The 22,192-nt window shown below is 45.1% G+C and overlaps 1 protein-coding gene across 1 annotated transcript in view; it reads right to left on the bottom strand.

Annotated features, from left to right (window-relative positions):
• The window catches only part of STAB2 (stabilin 2), a 174,069-nt gene that overhangs the window by 86,437 nt on the left and 65,440 nt on the right, over positions 1-22,192 (bottom strand). The window contains exons 19-27 of the mRNA XM_052640296.1: positions 21,260-21,322; positions 17,534-17,620; positions 16,597-16,683; positions 14,855-14,966; positions 11,658-11,838; positions 10,037-10,130; positions 8,998-9,156; positions 2,128-2,223; positions 395-490 (exon numbers count right to left, since the gene is read on the bottom strand). Of these exons, the coding sequence (XP_052496256.1) occupies positions 395-490; positions 2,128-2,223; positions 8,998-9,156; positions 10,037-10,130; positions 11,658-11,838; positions 14,855-14,966; positions 16,597-16,683; positions 17,534-17,620; positions 21,260-21,322 (975 nt within the window). The remainder of the gene's footprint in view (positions 1-394; positions 491-2,127; positions 2,224-8,997; positions 9,157-10,036; positions 10,131-11,657; positions 11,839-14,854; positions 14,967-16,596; positions 16,684-17,533; positions 17,621-21,259; positions 21,323-22,192) is intronic.

Raw genomic sequence — 22,192 nt, 5'->3', positions numbered from 1 at the left:
AGATAGGGGTAAGCACAGCGAGCTCTAGATACCTATAGAAGGCCTACAACCTGGACAGGATTGCCCAGGAACTCAGCAGGTGCCAGTTATTTGCTCATTTGGGAAGTCTGGGACTGGAAAGAGGCAGAATGGCAAGAAAGAGAAGTCGAGATTGCTTTGGTACACAGAAGGTGCCAAATAAAAGTTTCCTCCCTTCAATTTGTAGAAAATTTGTGACCCATTGAACACATATGCCATTTGTGAGAAGTTGCTTGTTTCAGATAGAATCTCCTGGAGCACATGATTGGAAGAGCACTTTAAAGGCATCCTAGCCAAGAGTGTTTGTCTTTTTCTTTTAAACTGGAAGATTTTTGTCTTTATGATTCTGTCCTGAAGTTGCTCTCAGAGAACTTACCACTGCCGCATTTCCATAGCACAGAAGGCCGTCTCCTTCATAGCCCTCTTGGCAAACACAACTCCAGATGCCGGAGGAAGTAAGCTGACAGGTTGCCTGATACAAAGGAGATGAGAGAAATGATCTGCTTTCCTAAGTAAAGCATTAGATCTGAGATGTACCTGTGAATACTTGGGCTCTGTATACAGTGAAATTCAGGGCTAAAAGATTGCTGGAAATAACCCACAGGCCCTCAGCCCTTCCTGCAGGTTTGGTGTAGCTCTTATGGAATCACAATTAGATTCTTTTCATCCTGTCAAGATTTAGTAAGCAGAAATCAGGACACACGGTTAATGTGAATTTCAGATAAACAAAGAGGCTTTTGTGTATGTATGTCCCATATGCTATTTGGGGGCATGCTTGTGCTGGGAAAGAATTCACTGTGTATCTGAAATTCAAATTTAACTAGGTATCCTGCACTTTATCTGGCAACCCTATGCTCATTCTTCCACACCTTGAGATAAAGTGGAAGTTCCAATAACCTCTCATGTTTGGAATATCAGGGCTTAGTCAGCCTTAAATTAAGACTGTTGGAGTCTCTTCAGCTTTGTGAAGTGCTCTTATGACTCTTGGGTAACAGATACTTTAGGGACATCTCCTCCCATTTTTTCTTCTTTGAAAATCACCCACCTCCCCACATATACTCGGGCTGGATCTGGTAGCCCTGCTCATGTCATCCTACTCCCTGGCAAGCATTGACTGCCTCATGTGTGGACATCTGGGCCCAGCTGCACTGGAACCTTTCTGGTCCAGACCCTGGTCAGATCCTTTCTCTTATGAGTAAGAATTAGGACATGGATGCTGTTGAGTTAGTGGGCATCATTGGTAGATGTCCCTCTAAGAATGGGGAGTCAGATATTCCAAGATGCAAACAACTGCACTTAAATTTGAGAGAACGAGACAGAGACAGACCCAGTAAGTAAAAGCACAGGGAAGAGCAAAATGAGAAACTGGATGGTCTCAGAGGATTGATGGAAAAGCTGCCTAGATCCTGATTCTAAGCCCTTGGGAAGTTTTGTAATTCCTGCCTATGGAACTACCCTGGGGGCATATGTCCAACAAATCCCTCTTTTGCTTAAGTTGAGTTTTATGGATTCTGTTATTTGCAACCAAAAGCATTGTGACTAAGTGTTTTCATCGGTTCTGATGCTGGGTGCTTAGTGATGTTCTCTTAAAAACACGACCATGACCAGCTCTAACATCTGGGCCTGCTTTTCCCTAATTTAGATACAAGGCTCAGCCTATCCTTGAATGGGCATTTTCTCCAGTAATTTGGGTTAAACTCTGTTATGACATTCAAAATGGGAATCTAGTTACCCTTTCAACTATTCTGTTTTTTTAGAATTGCCAGATTTAGCAAATAAAAATACCAAGAATGAATTTTAGATAAGTCATGAATAATTTTTTGTTTAGATCTATTTTATATAATATTTGGGTCATGCTTGTCCTGAAGGATTGTCATTTATTTGAAATTCAGATTTAGCTGGGAATCTTTTCTGGCAATTGTGTGTTGATTCTTCCATGCTTTGGAATGGAGAGGAATTTGCAATAATTACTTACATTCTGCTTAGGGACTCCCTTTGGGAGTAAGAGAGATTTTGTTCATTACTGGGCCCAGGTTAAAAAGAACCCAAACTTCTTTCTTTCTCAAGTAATTGTTTTAAAGTACTAATGAGAAAAATCAAGTAACTCACCAGTGGGTGACATTTCTCAGTTTGTTCTAAGCATGATGTTATTGGTTCACAGTCAATCCCATTGCCTCGAAATCCTTTCTTGCACTCACACTCATTCTGTAATTCCAAGAGCAAAGTAAAAGAGGTTATTGAAAACAACAGACTTTCATACCTTGCCCTCTCACAACACCAAGAAATGAACTATGGAAACCATGGCTGTTTGGCCCTTTTAGAGAACACCAGTAATGTCTTTGTTACACTTCTGACTCCAGAGCTATTGGTCTCTGCATTCAATGTTACATTTCCCAGACTAAAGCTCCTTGTTACTTTCCTTTTTAAAAAATCTTTAAAAATGTTTTAAAACTTTTAATTTTGTATTGCAGTAGAGCTGATTGACAATGTGATAGTTTCAGGTGGACAACAAAGGGACTCAGCCTTAGGGACACATGTATCCATTCTCCCCCAAACTCCCTTCCCATCCAGGCTGCCCGATAACATTGAGCAGTGCCCCCTGTGCTATACAGTAGGTTCTAGCTGGTTGTTACTTCCTTTTTGAATTCCTTGCCCTAGAGGGACCATATGGAGATTTGTCTCGGAGAGACCCTAAAGAACATTCCACTGAAAAAATTGGCCCCTTCACCTAAGAGGGAAAGATGAAGTAAGTTATGAGGCATCCACTTGGTGGAAATCCATGCACAAGACCACTGCTAGCCTATAAGGCACACTGTGTAATTTTGAACAGTCATCCCCTCTGAGCAGGCAGACCTGAGTAAGGAAGGTACCATCTCTACATGCACAACACACGGCAAGTGACTCAGCAGGTAGACAGCTTCATCATGCAAAAAAAAATGTCCGCCTTCTTCTGGGAAGGTTTGGGTCCACACCAGGGTCCAGCCCTTGGTGAGCAGGGTGCAGGCTGGGTTTCAGCCCCGGCTTGCCCCATAGGCTGGATACTTCGTGTAGCATACCAACTACAAGGAAGCAGCGGCCCCAATCAGCAGTTATTAAATATGATAGTGATGGGTTGTATGACAAAATGGGGAGATGTCTGTGCTAAGTACAGAACAGGAACCAAACAAAAATGTAATGGATTGCAACAATGGAGAGGAAAATAAAAGCCTCTGCATTAAAAAAGACCAGAAGGAAAAAACATATCGGCACAGAAATGGTGACTGCGGGTACACTGTGAATGGTGTTAATTTTTCTCTTCACTTTTCTTTTCCCAAATGTCTTTCAACATTATTTTGAAGTTAAAAAACTTAATTTAAAAAGAAGTAATCATTTCAACAAACAGAGGTACTTAGTGACCATCATGGAACCAGCAATGAACCTTGAGGCTGCTTTCACTGAAGATAGGAAGACAAAGCATACCAAGTAAGCAAGAAGAATCTGACCTTTAACAAACACTGGGAAACAAGAGATGCTGTAAGTTTTATGGATGAAGTGGCACATGAGATGCTTCTGTGATGAAGACCACAGCTGTTCAGAGGAGGGGGAATGAGCTGGGAAGATTCTTCTGGGAGGTGTGGCGTGGATGGACCTTAAGAGAGGGTGGGAGGAGTGGAGAGCCCATGTAAACTGAGGTCACATGTTAGAGAAAAAAGAACAGAGGTGGGAAAGCAAGAGCTTTTGATTGGAGGAGGTTTACTGAGGGACTGGTCTAGAGAGTGGTTACATTTAGAGGTGATACAAGACGACCCACTAAGTTGTGGGAAGAAATGAACAGAACCTTTATTTATGAATTTCCATCTTTAAGGGTTTAAGTGTTATTTGCTGTGTATGCTTTATAAGGTAAATTGGGTATCTTATATGTAAATATATGCTCATTTATATATGTAAATATATGCTCATCTATACAACTTTACAAGTTAGGGCAAGACCCTATCAACAAGAGTGTTTAATCTTCTTGGGGTAGCACCTTCCTACACCCCCAAGACTAATATGTTGACCCCCAGATGGTCTGTCTTTTAAAATAAACATTCATGGTAATTAGGACTTTTGCCTATTTGGAATATCTACAAGATTGCAAGGCAACTAGTAACATTACTGAGGGCAATCCTAGATACGGCCTATTTTATTTCTTACGTTACACCATAAAAAAGTCCTTTCTCTTCCTCCATCACCCCCATTAGAAGTTTTTCATATTTGTTTGCAGAAAGGATGATAGAGCAGAAGGGAACGGATACTATTACAGGTTGAATTGTGTCCCTCCCCAGCCCTCCTCACTCTAATGTAGAAGTTCTGACTCCCAGCAACTCAGAATGTAACCTTATTGGAAAAAGGATTGTTAATATGAATTAGTTAAGATGAGGTCACACTGGAACAAGGTGGGTCCCCAATCCAGCATGATTGGTGCCATTACAGAAAGGGGAGATTTGCACATAGGCAGGCACAGAGGGAGACGGTCATGTGAACATGAAGGCAGAGATCAGGGTGACGCATGTGTACGCCAAGAACACCAAGAGGCAGGGAATGGATTCATCATCATGGCCCTTAAAGGGAACCACATCTGCTGACACCATGATCTTGCCTCCCATACTGTGAGACAATACAATGTTGTTGCTCTATGACATCCAGTTAGTGATATTTTGTGACAGCAGTCTTAGCAAACTAATACTGATACCAAGAAATTGTTTTTCTTCCACGAGTACAATGTGGCAACTCTGGTGAATCCAAAATGAATGGAATTGTTGGTCAAATGCTTGGCAAGAGATAAGAATGCAGTGAGTTCTTTTATGATTAGGACTTCATGGCTACAATCATGATACAACTGTCATCACCTCCCTTGGAGTGAAATTAATTCCTAAGAAGTAGCTCATTCTGTCTCAATGTCCCTTAAATGAGATTAAGTGAAAGTGATCAACAAACTGTAGAGTGTTATAGAGAAATACAGAGTGTCAAGGGTGCTGACCAAGGGGGAAGTTCCGGAGTCAGACTGTCTGGGTATGAATTTCACACCACAGTTTGGTTTTTGTGTAACATGAGCAAAGTATATAACTTCTCCATGCCTCAGTCTCCTTTTTAATGTAATAGTACCTGAATGGTTCAGTTCAGTTCAGTTCAGTCGCTCAGTCGTGTCCGACTCTTTGCAACCCCATGAATTGCAGCACGCCAGGCCTCCCTGTCCATCACCAACTCCCGGAGTTCACTCAGATTCACGTCCATTGAGTCAGTGATGCCATCCAGCCATCTCATCCTCGGTCATCCCCTTCTCCTCCTGCCCCTAATCCCTCCCAGCATCAGAGTCTTTTCCAATGAGTCAACTCTTTGCATGAGGTGGCCAGAGTACTGGAGTTACAGTTTTAAGCGTCATTCCTTCCAAAGAAATCCCAGGGCTGATCTCCTTCAGAATGGACTGGTTGGATCTCCTTGCAGTCCAAGGGACTCACAAGAGTCTTCTCCAACACCACAGTTCAAACGCATCAATTCTTTCGCGCTCTGCCTTCTTCACAGTCCAACTCTCACATCCATACATGACCACAGGAAAAACCATAGCCTTGACTAGACGGACCTTAGTCAGCAACGTAATGTCTCTGCTTTTGAATATCTAGGTTGCAATCTAGGTTGGTCACAACTTTTCTTCCAAGGAGTAAGCGTCTTTTAATTTCATGGCTGCAGTCACCATCTACAGTGATTTTGGAGCCCCAAAAAATAAAGTCTGAAACAGTTTCCACTGTTTCCCCATCTCTTTCCCATGAAGTGATGGGACCGGATGCCATGATCTTCGTTTTCTGAATGTTGAGCTTTAAGCCAACTTTTTCACTCTCCTCTTTCACTTTCATCAGGAAGCTTTTTAGCTCCTCTTCACTTTCTGCCATAAGGGTGGTGTCATCTGCATATCTGAGGTTATTGATATTTCTCCCAGTAATCTTGATTCCAGCTTGTGCTTCTTCCAGACCAGCGTTTCTCATGATGTACTCTGCATAGAAATTAAATAAGCAGGGTGACAATATACAGCCTTGACGTACTCCTTTTCCTATTTGGAACCAGTCTGTTGTTCCATGTCTAACTGTTGCTTCCTGGCCTGCATACAGATTTCTCAAAATGCAGGTCAGATGGTCTGGTATTCCCATCTCTTTCAAAATTTTCCACAATTTATTGTGATCCACACAGTCAAAGGCTTTGGCATAGTCAATAAAGCAGAAATAGATATTTTTCTGGAACTCTCTTGCTTTTTCCATGATGCAGTGGATGTTGGTAATTTGATCTCTGGTTCCTCTGCCTTTTCTAAATCCAGCTTGAACATCTGGAAGTTCACGGTTCACGTATTGCTGAAGCCTGGCCTGGAGAATTTTGAGCATTACTTTACTAGCATGTGAGATGAGTGCAATTGTGCAGTAGTTTGAGCATTCTTTGGCATTGCCTTTCTTTGGGATTGGAATAAAAACGGACCTTTTCCAGTCCTGTGGCCACTGCTGAGTTTTCCAAACTTGCTGGCATATTGAGTGCAGTACTTTCACAGCATCATCTTTCAGGACTTGAAACAGCTCAACTGGCATTCCATCACCTCCACCAGCTTTGTTTGTAGTGATGCTTTCTAAGGCCCACTTGACTTCACATTACAGGATGTCTAGCTTTAGATGAGTGATATCACCATCATGATTATCTGTGTCATGAAGATCTTTTTTGGACAGTTCTTCTGTGTATTCTTGCCACCTCTTCTTAATATATTCTGCTTCTGTTAGGTCCATACCATTTCTGTCCTTTATCGAGCCCATCTTTGCATGAAATGTTCCCTTGGTATCTCTAATTTTCTTGAAGAGATCTCTAGTCTTTCCCATTCTGTTGTTTTCCTCTATTTCTTTGCATTGATTGCTGAAGAAGGCTTTCTTATCTCTTCTTGCTATTCTTTGGAACTCTGCATTCAGATGCTTATATTTTTCCTTTTTCCTTTGCTTTTCATTTCTCTTCTTATCACAGCTATTTGTAAGGCCTCCCCAGACAGCCATTTTGCTTTTTTGCATTTCTTTTCCATGGGGACGGTCTTGATCCCCGTCTCCTGTACAATGTCACGAACCTCATTCCACAGTTCATCAGGCACTCTATCTATCAGATCTAGACCCTTAAATCTATTTCCCACTTCCACTGTATAATCATAAGGGATTTGATTTAGGTCATACCTGAATGGTCTAGTGGTTTTCCCTACTTTCTTCAATTTCAGTCTGAATTTGGCAATAAGGAGTTCATGATCTGAGCCACAGTCAGCTCCTGGTCTTGTTTTTGTTGACTGTATAGAGCTTCTCCATCTTTGGCTGCAAAGAATATAATCAATCTGATTTCGGTGTTGACCATCTGGTGATGTCCATGTGTAGAGTCTTCTCTTGTGTTGTTGGAAGAGGGTGTTTGCTATGACCAGTGCATTTTCTTGGCAAAACTCTATTAGTCTTTGCCCTGCTTCATTCCGCATTCCAAGGCCAAATTTGCCTGTTACTAAGGTGTTTCTTGACTTCCTACGTTTGCATTCCAGTCCCCTATAATGAAAAGGACAATCTTTTTTGGGTGTTAGTTCTAAAAGATCTTGTAGGTCTTCATAGAACCATTCAAGTTCAGCTTCTTCAGCGTTACTGGTTGGGTTATCGTGATATTGAATTGTTTGCCTCGGAGATGAACAGAGATCATTCTGTCATTTTTGAGATTGCATCCAAGTACTGCATTTCAGACTCTTTTGTTGACCATGATGGCTACTCCATTTCTTATGAGGGATTCCTGCCCGCAGTAGTAGATATAATGGTCATCTGAGTTAAATTCACCCATTCCAGTCCATTTTAGTTCGCTGATTTCTAGAATGTCGACGTTCACTCTTGCCATCTCTTGTTTGACCACTTCCAGTTTGCCTTGATTCATGGACCTGACATTCCAGGTTCCTATGCAATATTGCTCTTTAAAGCAAGTGGGATTACATCAAATGAAAAAGCTTCTGTATAGCAAAGGAAAGCAACAATAAAATGAAAAGGAAACTTATGGGATGGGAGAAAATAGTTACAAATCACAATCTGTTATGATCTTAAAAAATGGGTAAACGATCTGAATGGACATTTTACCAAAGATGACATATAGATAACCAATAAGTACATGAAAAGATGCTCGACATCACTGATAATCAGAGAAGTGCAAATCGAAACCACAACGAGGTATCTCATCTCATATCTGTAAGAAAGGCTATCATCAAAAAGACAAGAAATAATAAAGTGTTGGCGAGGATGTGAAGAAAAGGAATCCTTGTGCACTATTGGTATGAATGCAAATTGGTGCAGGCACTTTGGAAAATAGTATGGAGTTTCCTCAAAATAGTTAAAAACAGAACTACCATATGTTCCAGCAATTCCACTTCTGGATATTTGTCTGAAAAATATGAAAACACTATCTTGAGAGGATATATGCACTCCCATGTTCATTGCAGCATTATTTGCAATAGCCAAGACATGGAAGCAACCAAACTGACCATCCGCAGATGAGTGGATAAAGCAGATGTAGGGTATGTATATATTAGAGTACTATTCGGCCAAAGAAAGAGTGAAATCTTCCATTTGTAACATCATGGATGGACCTTGAGGACATTATGCTAAGTGAAACAGGTGAGAAAAAGACAAACAACATATGATCTCACGTATATGTGGAATCTAAAAAACAAACAAACAAAACCAAGCTCATAGATATGGAGAACAGATTGGTGGCTGCCCGAGGTGGGGTGTGGGTGAATGGGGTCAAAAGGTAAAAGAAAATATACTACCTAGTCACAGGTTTGTTGCGACAATTAACTCCTTCCCACTGTTAAAAATGATTAAAGAGTTGCAGTAAGTTCTAGCCAGAGTACTTCTGTGTTTAGAGAGAAAAAGAAAATCCACTGCAGGAATCGTGTTTCTTCTTTGCCCTCCACCTCATCACGCCTACCTGCCCGGGGCCTACATACAAGCAGGTCGCATTGTGGTGGCAGCCTCCAGCACTGGGCAGCAAACAGGGGTTGATCTCTGAGCAATCTCTTCCATCCCCGGTCCATCCCTGACGGCATATGCAGGTGTGGGTGCCCCTGCCAGTTCTGATGCATTCTGCCTACAAGAGGAAAAGCAGCAACAAAGCCTCTGAAACGCCAGGCCAGACACATGATTGTAAATGCAAAAGAAGGATTTCCAGAGGTCCCCTGAAGAGGTATATATTTTCATGGAGTACAAAGGAAATTATTAAAATATACACTTGCATTGAGATCGATGGAAAAGCTAAGATGATTTAAAGAACAAATTGGCTTGTTGTTGACCAGCTAATGGCCAGCGTTGCTAACATCACTGCCACTTATTGAGTCAGGGACGGTTCTGAATGTTTGGCAGGTGTAAGCCTTCATCTTGAGAAAGGTACTGTGATTATCTCTAACTACAGATAAGGGAACTGAGGCTCAGAGGAGCTAAGTGACTTGCTCAAGGTCACACAGCCACGAAGAGGCATAAACCCAGGTACAGAGGATGTTTTAACCCAAGCTCCTGTCTGTATGAGTTCCAGGCCTTTCAGGGTGACCACACCAGGAGGCTGAAGGACAGAGTGAGAAGAGCAAGGAGAGCTGTGCAGATGAGGCTGAGTGGGTGGGGCTTGTCCAAAGGCAGTCTGGAGAGTCGGGCAAGGCACTTGCATCTGTTTTCACCATCAGAGCCAGAGGAAGTTCCCGAAGGGGTTTCAGCATGTGGGGGAAACAGGATCTGATCTACTCTGGCTGTGGCTATAGAGAAGCAGCAGGGACAGCAGTTATTAAACTGTAGGGAAGAGTCCTGGACCCCCAGCACGTGTGGATTTCAGAACCAGAGGGTCACAGAAAGCACCTGGCACCATCTGTAAAATGCAGGGTTCAAGCAAATATGCCTCATGCCATGAAGTCATTCAACACTGCCTTCTTTCAGAATTTCCTAAATTACCCGGAAGCCTGGATATAAAGAGCAACACTCACATAGCGGCTGCAGCCCCCCGGGGTTGATCCTGAACAAGGGTCCATCTCCACACAGAAGCTTCCATCTCCTTCGTATCCTGGTTTGCAAACACAGCTGCAAAGAAGAGTGAGCACACAGTCAGCCCCAGAAATGTAAGTACCAACTGTCCCCACCCCACTCCCAAAAGTCCAGCTAGCTAGAGGTGGACAGGTTCATGGCTGAGCGCCCTGACGCTTTGCCCTTATGAGGGGAGCAAATGGCCTAGTGGTCAGGGCCACTCCTGTCTCTGTAGTCAGACACACCTGGCTGGGAATCCAGGCCCCACCTTTTAGCGGTTGTGGGACCCTGGGTGAGTCCTTTAACCTTTGGGAACCTGTTTCCTTATCTGGAAAATGGGTTTAACATCTTCTTTATAAAGCTATGTGTGAAAGTGAAAATGTTAGTTGCTCCATAGTGTCCAACTCTTTGCGACCCTATGCACCGCAGCCTGCCAGGCTCCTCTGTCCATGGGATTCTCCAGGCAAGAATACTGGAATGGGTGGCCATTCTCTTCTCCAGGGGATCTTTCCAACCAGAGATCGAACCCAGGTCTCCCGAACTGCAGGCAGATCCTTTACTGTCTGAGCCACAGGGAAGTCCATATAACCCCTTAGGAAGATGCATTTCTATTGTACCACCATGGAAGAGCAGCGTCAGTCTCTCCCCTATGCCGCCTGCAGACTGGTGGGGGAGGTTGGCCATAAACAGGGATGGATGCACTTAACTAGGTAACTCCAAATTAAGAAAAGTGAAAGGCGCTCAGTGTCTGATTCTGTGACCTGATGGACTATACAGTCCATGGAATTCCCCAGGCCAGAATACTGGAGTGGGTAGCCTTTTCCTTCTCCAGGGGATCTTCCCAACCCAGGGATTGAACCCAGGTCTCCTGCATTGCCGGCAGATTCTTTACCAGCTGAGCCACAAGGGAAGCCCAAATTAAGAAAAGTGCTGCAAAAATAAGGCCAAGAATTCCTCAGATCTGCATTTTCCAGGAAATTTTTTGTGTAGATGCTGCTTTTGAACCATATATTCCCAGAGAGGAAAATTTTCTCTGACTCCCCTGCCCCCCACACCAGCCCATTGTATATGTTAGACAACACTGAGACATCAACTGGTGATCCAAAGACCCAGTTTTCCTGTAAGATGTCTTTAATATGGGAGTTGTTATTAATGATCTTAGGAAGTAAAAGAAATTTTAAAGGGTTGGAAAGTTGGTGGGTTAATCTTCATTTCTTTCACAGGAGTGATGGTAATCATTGCAGTTTCCATGACTGACGACCTATGATGTACTAGCCCTGGTGCTGGGTGCTTTGACACTCAGTTGTTCTGACCTCCACAACTGCCCAGCCAGGTATGCAACATCACCCTTATTGTACTGATGAGGAAAGTGAGGCTCAGAGAGGTTAAGTAACTGCCCAAAGTCACACAGCTGGTTAAGTTTCAAAAGTAGGAAGTGCTACAATTTGAACCCAGCTCAGTCTGAGGTTTTCTCCACTAAAGCCGTGCTGGCAGCTAGAGGGAATAGGCCTTGGTTTCTAGAGAGGTTAGATATGGGTTGGGTCTGTCTGCAGGTACCAGGGTGGCATGCCTGCCCTGGCCCACCTTGCCATCCCATCACTGTATTCACAGGTGGCATGGATGTGACAGAATTGCACGTAGGGCCCACAGACTGAGGTCTGCTTGTGGCAGAATCTCCCCGCAGAGCCGTTCCTGCAGGTCCCAGGAAGGCAGGCGCCGTCGCTGTCAATCCTGTTATCACACGTTCCGAAAATGCACGGACATGCTGAAGGAGAAGGAAAAAGGCCATTCAGGGCTTGGGGACAAGCTTAGCAATGGGCACATGGGTCACAGAGGAAGTCCCCCATCCTCAACCCCCATCTCCTCACTCCTGTCAGGACAGACCTGGTGGCTGAGCCTGGGAAGGCTCTGGGAGGATCTTTGTCCCTGTGCCAGGACAGCTTTCAGAGAGAAGAGCTCGACCTCTGTACTGTGTATGTCTGTGTGTGCGGTGCAGTGGGAGGGTGGGTTGTGATGAACGAAAGCAGCCAAGGAGCTCAATTTTCACCTAATTCCTGTTGGAGAGTTTAGTCTGACATTTTCTGCCTTGTCCCGAAGAGGTTCTGGAATAAACAGAAGTGATTTCTCCTGCCAGCACAGCCTCTGATGTGCGGCTTATATATGTGTTCTTCACTCTCTATCATAGCAGACCGATGCTCACTGATGGCCAGTATTTGCACACTGACCTTGTTCTAGGCATTGGGCCAGCCTTTAACCTGTACCCTCTCAATTATGGTGTTTCCCTGGTGGCTCAGGCAGTAAAAGAATCTGCCTGCAATGCAGGAGACCTGGGTTTGATCCCTGGGTCAGGAAGATCTCCTGGAGAAGGAAATGGCAACCTACTCCAGTATTCTTGCCTGGGAAATCCCATGGACAGAGAAGCATGGTGGGCTACAGTTCACGAGGTCACAAAGAGTTAGACATGACTTAGCGACCAAACCACTCGCATTCATAGTCACCAGCTTCAAGAGATAGTTACCATTCCCATGTTCAAGATGAGGAAACAGGCCCAGAGAGGTGATTGTCTAATCTGCCTAATTTGCTGGTAAGTTCCCATACAGGGACTCGAACTCAGACCTTCAGATTCCATTTCAGTTAGTGACCATGAGTCACTAACAGCAGATCCGTAAATCGGCTGGCATTTCCACCTGTCTGTTATCATCTTAAACTTTAGCTGCTAACTTTGCTTTTGATTACAAATATTTAAAAACTGCTGCAATGTGAGCCAGCTTATCAGAGTCAGGCTTACACTCTAGAGATTCTCAAAGGCAGGTGGCAAGGATTTGGGGGTTTGAATATGATCAGAAATGAAGGAATCTGTGGATTTGCCCCAGAAGGGACTGTGGGGAGAGGAATTAGTATGGGGGCTTGGAGCCAGCATCCAGGAAAAAGAAACATAGTGAGTGGGGGCTGGAAGAGATTTAAAACAAAAAAGACTTTCCATAAACTTTTATGAAAGTCAGGGCTTAGTTAGCAAGGAACAAGACCCCAGAAAGAAGAGGAAGCTCCCCAGTGTGAGATGGTGGGCAGTCACAAACCCGGACAAGAGGCTTTGGAGCAGGAAGCCTACCAGTCCTTTCCCAGCCTTAGCATCCTGCCTGCTAGCCTCATAAAAATGCCTCTATCAACAGGCTTTGGAATAAGCTCCTATTTCCTTCCCTCAGAAACCTCATTTGGCAAAAAGAGCATTGGACTAGGATCGGCAGCCCTGACTCTGCTGGGCTCTGGTGTCCCATCCCTTTTGAGAGGTAGTTGTGAAAATCAGATATGGTAAGAGAGGAGAGGGGTTGTGTGTTTTGTAACATATGAGTGGAGTTAGCAGTGTTAGTAGTAAGAATGGCTTCATTTACTGATTATTTGCTAGGTACGTGCTCTGGGCTAAAGTCCTCAATTATGATCCAACTTAATCAGCCACCTAGGAAGTGGGTTCAGTATTGTCTTCATTTGATAAATGGGGAAACTGAGCTTCAATGAGAGACTTTTTCTAAGGTCTCAGATTTTTTTTTTTTTTTACTGTGCCACATGGCTGGTGGGAACTTAATTCTCTGACTAGGGATAGAACCTATGCCCTCAGCAGTGAAACCACGGAGTCCTAACCACTGGACTACCAGGGGATTCCCTCTAAGGTCATACAGCCAGTAAGTTTCAGAATGGAGCTTTAATTTCATGTTGGTCTGACTCCACAGCAAGCTCTGATCTATTCTTTTTTTTTTCCCATCAAGTTCTGATCTCAGCTTGGCGGTGGTGGTTTAGTCACTAACTTGTGTCCAACTCTTCTGACCCCATGGACTATAGCCTGCCAGGCTTCTCTGTCCATGGGATTTTCCAGGCAAGGTTACTGGAGTGGGTTGCCATTTCCTTCTCCAGGGGATCTTCCTGACCCAGGGATTGAACCCAGGTCTCCTGCATTGCAGGCAGATTCTTTACCACTGAGCCACCAAGGAAGCCATTTTCTTCCCCCCAGTGAGTTCTGATCTTAGCTTCGATACACAGAGGTGTATATTTTTATTTATATACTTATATATTCACATTGTATTATTTTTAAGAACAATGTATTTTCTAAGATTATATAGTTGTACATTTTTCAATACCTAGTATTGTGGAACTTTCTACATGTTCTATGAGTTTCCTGACATTTATGTCACTGAACTTAGCATAACAGCAACAGTGCCAACAATAATAGGTAAGAATAACAATAATAGATAATAATATTGGTAGTGCATTCTAGGTGCGAGGCATCGTTCCTGGGCAAGTGTTTTCCATTTATAACTTGTACTAGCCTTATGAGGTAGTTACCAATATGACTCTCATTTTATAGATGAGGAAACTGAGGCCTAACTGACCCAAGGCCACACATTTAGCAAAGGGAGGAGTTGATGGAAGACGACTGCTTGAAAGGTCGGGGGGCTATGTGCTGATAAGAAGTCTGTGATCAGTTCAGGTACATGGGAAACCCTACATGGCTGGTTTTTAAAGGTGGTCTTGGGTCAGTGGTGCTGATACCCCAGGGGACTTGTTAAGAGCTGCAAATCCCCAGGGTACCACTCAGGCCTTCTATCTCAGAGCTCTGTGAGAGGGCTCAGCAACCTGGCACATGCTAGCATTTGGGACCCAAGGGCTTAAGAAATGCCCTGTGATAGGGGCACCCACCACGCAAAGGGGCACCCAACACCAGGATTGCACCGCAGAGCCGTGGGGACCCTGGCTAAGGAGCGGAAGGCAGCTCTGGAAACGACACTTACTTTTGTCACACCGAGGTCCATATTTACTGGGGTCTGAACAGAACTGGCACCGGGAGCCTCGGAAGCCATCCTGGCAAACACACGTTCCGTTGCCATCAAGGCCGTCGGCGCACTGGGAACAAAGACAGGGCCCCTGGCCATCAGGACAACACACCTCCCAGCCCCTACCCCTGGCCTGGAGTCCCAGATGCTTTTGTTTCCTGACCTGCTTCTTTGACTCAGATTCTGCTTGAAATGACTCCCTGGGAACCCTTGTGGAAAGTAGAGCCGTGGGTATTAGGTACAAAGCTAAGAGAATGACAAATAGGAATCCCGAGCCAGGATTCAGAATTTTACAGGAAGTCATTTGACGGGGGGCGGTCACAACTGGAACCTCTACACAATGCTTAACGGTCGGACTGATAAACCTCCAACCTTCAGAATGAAGGCCATCCTTTCTCTACAGATTCTCATGTGCTCAGCTATGTGATTCCAAATGGCAGTGTTTGTCCCTTCAGTGTGAGCATTTTGCCCCCTAGCTCTCCAGCAATTTCAAGGTTAGATTTGTATTGACTGATATGCATCACAATAGGGCTTTTGGCCCCAAACAGATCTCCCAGCTACAGAGGTTAATTTGTAGCAGCTTCGCCCTATTACCCTCGTCTGTGTGGTGTCCCCCTTGGTGGTCAGGCAGTTTTTCCTTCCTTGAAAGAGGCATATTTTTGACATGGATTTCTTATATGTGCAGATCCATAATTTCCCCAAACGAACCACAGCCACTTTTACCTTTGTTGTTCAGCCCTGGCCTCCATGCTAGATGAGTCAAGTTTTGGCTCTTGCACTTCATTAAGCCAGGTTTTGTAGGTGGGCTAAAAAAGCATTCACTGAGCAGTTGCTTTTTTTCTTTTTTTTTTAAAGAATAACAAAATTTTGGTCCTAAAAAATCTTGGAACATCAATAGAGGCCAACAATGCTATCTCCCACAGGAGGAAAGTGGGGTCCAGAAAGCCTTGCTGAGTTGTTCAAGGTCATGCCTTCAGCAGTAGGAAAGCAGGCCAGAAGGGACCTTGCCGGACACTCTGCCCCCTGCCACTTCCCCAGGAAAGATTCCTTCACCTGTAGACATCTTCTGTTCTTTTAACAACTGATCTGTTTCTTTTGTTCCCTGGGAACTGTGACTGGCATTGAATCATTTCTTGATTTAATGGTTTTAAGAATTCTTTTTTTTCACTTTACATAGGTCAGAAACATTACTTTGCTAGCAAAGGTCTGTCTAGTCAAAGCTACGGTGTTTCCAGCAGTCATGTATGGATGTGAGAGTTGGACCATAAAGAAAGCTGAGTGCCAAAGAACTGATGTTTTTGGACTATGGTTTTGGAGAAGACTCTTGAGAGTCCCTTAGACTGCAAGGAGGTGAAACCCATTAATCCTAATGGAAATCAAACCTGAATATTTACTGGAAGGATTGATAGTGAAGCTATCAATACTTTGGCCACCTGATGCAAAGAGCCAACTCGTTAGAAAAGACCTGGATGCTGGGAAAGATTGAGGGGAGGAGGAGAAGGGGACGACAGAGGATGAGATGGTTGGATGGCATCACAGACTCAATGGGCATAAGTTTGAGTGAACTCCAGGAGACAGTGAAGGACAGGGAAGCCTGGCATGCTGCAGTCCATGGGGTTGAAAAGAGTTCCATGAGCAACTGAACAACAACACAGGTCAACCTCAGCCTTTGTGAAAAAGTAAGCCTCAGCCCTTATCACCTGTCCATTCCCAGAACACGGATTCGAGAAGCCTCCTGGGCACTGGTTGCAGTCTGGCCCGTAGAAGCCTTTGCAGCATTTTGGAATCTGAAAAACAAAATGCATGTTGCCTTTTGGAATCCCAAGCAGAGTGCCAGTTCCTCAAAGGAAATTAATCTTATTCATTTTCATTTCTATTATAATCACAAACAGTATCAGCCCCCCTCTCTTCCCAGGAGAATGCCTTTTTCTTGGGTGGATGACAGCGTGGCTTGTGCTCAGCCATCTGTTCACCGTGAACCTCCTGAGGGCTGCCCCTGGCTGCCTGCCTGGCTCTGGCACTGTACGAGCAACAGAGACACGGGCTTGTGCTCATGGAGCCTATGTTCCAGCTAGTCAGGGAAGACAAAAATAATAAATTAAAAAACAAAAAAGAGGATTTCAGAGAGTGGTATGTGCTGGGAAAATGAAGTGCTGTTATCAAGTGGTGGCTGGGGACAGAGGTGTGGGGCCACTGGGGGCCACTGTGGATTGGGCGGTGACAGAGGAAGTGATGGCGGAATGGAGACTTGAGAGATGAGTCAGCCCCGAGAAAACCTGGAAAAGCATCCTGAGGGAGGAAATAGCAAAGGCACACATGCTGAGGTGGGAATGAGGGTGAGAGACACGCCGGGGCACAGCTGAGTGTGCGCCAGGTAGGGGAGTGTCAGGGGTGGGGGCTCTGTGTTAAGAGCCATAGGAACCATGGGATGGATGCAAAGATGCAGGGAAGAGGCAACCTGGCCACCACATGGAGACTCTGCTCCAAGCTTCCTCTGCAGGAAAGTGTGGCCAAGCTCCCACTGGCAACCTCTGATTCACAGACCCTGCCTGGGGCCTAAGAACTGCCCAGCCTGCTGGCTTCTGTATGGGCCTTGGTGGCCTGGATGAGGTCCGTGGCCACACACACACGCCTCACCTTCACGGTGGCATTACAGTATCTGGCACATCCATTCTTCAGGCTCCTGATTCGGCCAGGGTAGATACACTTGTGAACAAAGAGTGTCTGGAAGAAAGTCAAGGAGAAAAAGCACTGCAGTCTGCATTTTGAGGTCATCTGGGCATCACGTGGCTTCTCTATACACTAGACGACCTATCTCCTTCAGTTTACCATCGGAGCCAGGGTAGAGCACTAAAGCACACAGCTCACACGGCTCCAGCAGAACTCGGTCACCTGTTAGGCTTCTGTTTCCTTGTTGGGAGAATACAGGCCAGGGTTTGCATGATGAGCTGGGCCGAAGGTACCTTTCATCCCCTCTCGCGTCCTGGCAGACACTGCTGATCGATCAGGGAACATGTTCCTGTACATCGTGGGTGTGCTTTAGCCTCCCTTTCAATTAATAACCATCTCTAACCTCTTCTTGGACAAAGGAGCCTGGAGGGCTACTGTCCACAGGGTTGCAAAGAGTCAGACATGACTGAAGCAGCTTAGCACATACACACAAAACCTCGTTCTATACAGAAATTCTGGAGCTATTAGAGATTTCCACCCTAGTTTGTACAAAGATCTACCAAACAAAACAGTGCAGTCTGTGGCATTATAGGGGCAGATTTCCTACCATTCTCTAACCTCTGATACCCACTCAGAATGTTTGAGAACTATCATTTATTGAGAACCTCCTAGGGCCAGACACACTGCCCATAGGAGATCATCATTCTTTAACTCTGTATGGATATTTCTTATCCCTTTTTTTTAATAGATGAGGAAACTGAGGCCTGGACAGGTTAAATCTTCTTTCTAAGAAACACTGCTGGTAAGTGGTAGGTCGAGAGAATGGGTCTTACCACCTATTAACTTTAGGATCTCAGAGGCAAGTCATACTGCCTCCTGGGCCTCAAGCTGCCTAATCTGTGAAATGGGACAAAAGTGCTGATCTCAACTTTCATCCTGCGCATTTAATCCGTGGCTCAAATTCTATGTTCGACAAAAACTCGTATCAAGGTACTCCTCATCGTAGGCTCTTACTCAAGAAGAGATCAATGAAAACTTCCACAGTCAATAAAATCCTAAAATCTTAGATGTTTGGAAGAATTCTGAAGTCATTGAGGAAGAAGTACTCAACCCTCTCTTTGGCTGTCAGGATACCTAGCCAAGTACAGACCATAGGAGCCTGGGAGGGGCAGTTTGGGGCTCTCTGGGCTCTGACCCATGCATCTCCTTGCAGTGCAAGGGACTCTCAAGTCCTCTCCAGCACCACAGCTCCAAAGCATCAGTTCTTCGGTGCTCAGCTTTATAGTCTAACTCTCACATCCATCAATAACCTCAGATACACAGATGGCACCACTCTTATGGCAGAAAGCAAAGAAGAACTAAAAAGACTTTTGATAAAAGTGAAAGAGAAGAGTGAAAAAGTTGGCTTAAAATTCAACATTCAGAAAACGAAGATCATGGCACCTGGTCCCATCACTACATGGCAAATAGATGGGGAAACAGTGGAAACAGTGACAGATTTTATTTTGGGGGGCTCCAAAATCACTGCAGATGGTGACTGCAGCCATGATATTAAAGATGTTTGCTCCTTGGAAGAAAAGCTATGACCAACCTAGACAGCATATTAAAAAGGAGAGACATTACCTTGCCGACAAAGGTCTGTCTAGTCAAAGCTATGGTTTTTCCAGTAGTCGTGTATGGATGTGAGAGTTGGACTATAAAGAAAGCTGAGTGCCGAGGAATTGATGCTTTTGAACTGTGGTGCTGGAGAAGACTTGAGAGTCCCTCGGATTGCAAGGAGATCCAATCAGTCAATCCTAAAGGAAATCAGTCCTGAATATTCACTGGAAGGACTGATGCTGAAGCTGAAGCTCCAATACTTTGGCCACCTAATGTGAAGAAATGATTCATTGGAAAAGACCTTGATGCTGGGAAAGATTGAAGGAAGGAGGAGACAGAGGATGAGATGGCTGGATGGCATCACCAACTCAATGGACATGAGTTTGAGCAAGCTCCAGGAGTTGGTGATGGACAGGGAGGCCTGGCGTGCTGCAGTCCATGGGGTTGCAAAGAGTTGGACACAACTGAGTGACTGAACTGATGTACATGTTAAAAAAAATTGTGCTTTTCTCCTGTTAATTTATCTTATATCAACTTAATTTGCAGGCTCAGCCAAGGACCCTAAGAGGGTGGAGGTAAAGTTTTGTCTCTCGTAAACAAACACTAGGTTTTATTTAAGAGGAAAACTAGAGAGGGAATGTTTACTGAGTGGCTATTTGATTCAGGCATTGCACTTGGGTTTTTATCTATGCTAAAACATCTATTTCTGCTTTATTGACTATGCCAAAGCCTTTGGCTGTGTGGATCACAATAAACTGTGGAAAATTCTGAAAGAGATGGGAATACCAGACCACCTGACCTGCCTCTTGAGAAACCTATATGCAAGTCAGGAAGCAACAGTTAGAACTGAACATGGAACAACAGACTGGTTCCAAACAGGAAAAGGAGTACATCAAGGCTGCATATTGTCACCCTGCTTATTTAACTTCTATGTAGAGTACATCATGAGAAATGCGGGGCTGGAAGAAGCACAAGCTGGAATCAAGATTGCTGGGAGAAATATCAATAACCTCAGATATGCAGATAACACCACCCTTCTGGCAGAAAGTGAAGAGGAACTCAAAAGCCTCTTGATGAAAGTGAAAGAAGAGAATGAAAGAGTTGGCTTAAAGCTCAACATTCAGAAAATGAAGATCATGGCATCTGGCCCCATCACTTCATGGGAAATAGATGGGGAAACAGTGGAAACAGTGTCAGACTTTATTTTGGGGGGGCTCTCAAATCACTGCAGGTGGTGGTTGCAGCCATGAAATTAAAAGACGCTTACTCATTGGAAGGTAAGTTATGACCAACCTAGACAGAATATTAAAAAGCAGAGACATTACTTTGCCAACGAAGGTCCATCTAGTCAAGGCTATGGTTTCTCCAGTGGTCATGTATGGATGTGAGAGTTGGTCTAGGAAGAAAGCTGAGTGCCAAAGAATTGATGCTTTTGAACAGTGGTGTTGGAGAAGACTCTTGAGAGTCCCTTGGACTGCAAGGAGATCCAACCAGTCCATTCTGAAGGAGATCAGTCCTGGGTGTTCTTTGGAAGGACTGATGCTAAAGCTGAAACTCCAATACTTTGGCCACCTCATGCGATGAGTTGACTCATTGGAAAAGACTCTGATGCTGGGAGGGATTGGGGGCAGGAGGAGAAGGGGACGACAGAGGATGAGATGGCTGGATGGCATCACTGACTCGATGGATGTGAGTTTGAGTGAACTCCGGGAGTTGGTGATGGACAGGGAGGCCTCGTGTGCTGCAATTCATGGGGTCGCAAAGAGTCACACATGACTGAGTGACTGAACTGAACTGAACTGAACTGAATCCTGCTTCTGCTGAAGATGTTGCTATTACTATTATTACTATTTACAGATAAGAAAATTAGAGTAAAAATGTGAAGCAACTTACCTTGAATAAGTGAGAAAGATCTCAAACACAGATCTGTGAGCTATCTTTCTATCGTCTCCCCAGATAGAGCAGGCTAAGAGGCAACTTTTTATTATCCTAGTTGGAATGATTATCTTTTAAGAGGGAAGGTGGGAAGGATGAGAAATCACACCCGTGGGGTTGCTGGGGTGACGTGTGCTTCCCTGAAGCTGTCACACTCACTGTGGGCTCGGAGTCGGCAGGACATTTGCTCCAGTACACCGTGGAACAGCTCACACAGGTGCCCTGGAAGGAAGGACAGGGGTCAGTGCAGGGGTCCCTATGAGAAGGAGCAGCAGGCCCCTGCATCCGGCCTTATGTCTCGTTACGTCCCTTAGAAAGATGGTCCCACTAGCATCCCACTCTTGGCCCCTCTCCCTGCCCCTACTGCCTCCTCCCTAGAGAGGAGTGATGTCAACGCCAGAGAGGTTTGGGAGAAGTAATTAGGTCTGCTCAGAGGAGCCGCTTCCTCCTCCTCTTTCAGGTTCAGACCGCCTGCAGGCCTCGGGCTTCAGGTTAGCCCTCAGCCATGTAGGGAGGCCGTTGCCCCTGAGGGGACACTGCAGTTGCCCACCTGCTCCAAGAGCGAAGCGCCAGCACTGGCTGCACACTCAAGTCCCCCCGACTCTCTCTACCCGGCTCTTGGCTTCCACAGGTCAACCTTGGGCTTCCTCACCAGTTTCCAATTGGTCTGGCTGAGCGGCCAGCAGGATATCGGTGGGTAGAAGGAGGAAAGGGTCAAGGTATCTCTTTCTTGCTTCCTCTCTGCTCAAGTGCCATCCCTCCAGCTCCTGGTGGACACCTCTTCTTCCCTTTGCCCTACTCCCAGTGGCTGCAGGTGATTCCCACTCCTACCCACCCTTGATTCTCTGTTGTATTGGTTTCCTGCCACTGCTTCTCCTTGGATGGCCCAGCATCACTTGCTTGTTTCCTCAGCCCTGCCCACCCCTCTGTCTGCTGCTGCTACTGCTGCTAAGTCGCTTCAGTCGTGTCCGACTCTGTGCGACCCCAGAGATGGCAGCCCACCAGGCTCCCCCGTCCCTGGGATTCTCCAGGCAAGAACACTGGAGTGGGTTGCCATTTCTTTCTCCAATGCAGGAAAGTGAAAAGTGCTCT

The sequence above is a fragment of the Budorcas taxicolor genome, chromosome 5 (genome assembly GCF_023091745.1).
Source record: "Budorcas taxicolor isolate Tak-1 chromosome 5, Takin1.1, whole genome shotgun sequence".
NCBI lineage: Eukaryota > Metazoa > Chordata > Mammalia > Artiodactyla > Bovidae > Budorcas > Budorcas taxicolor.
The sequence above is the reverse complement of the archived record's forward strand: the minus strand, read 5'-3'. Positions and strand labels throughout refer to the sequence as shown.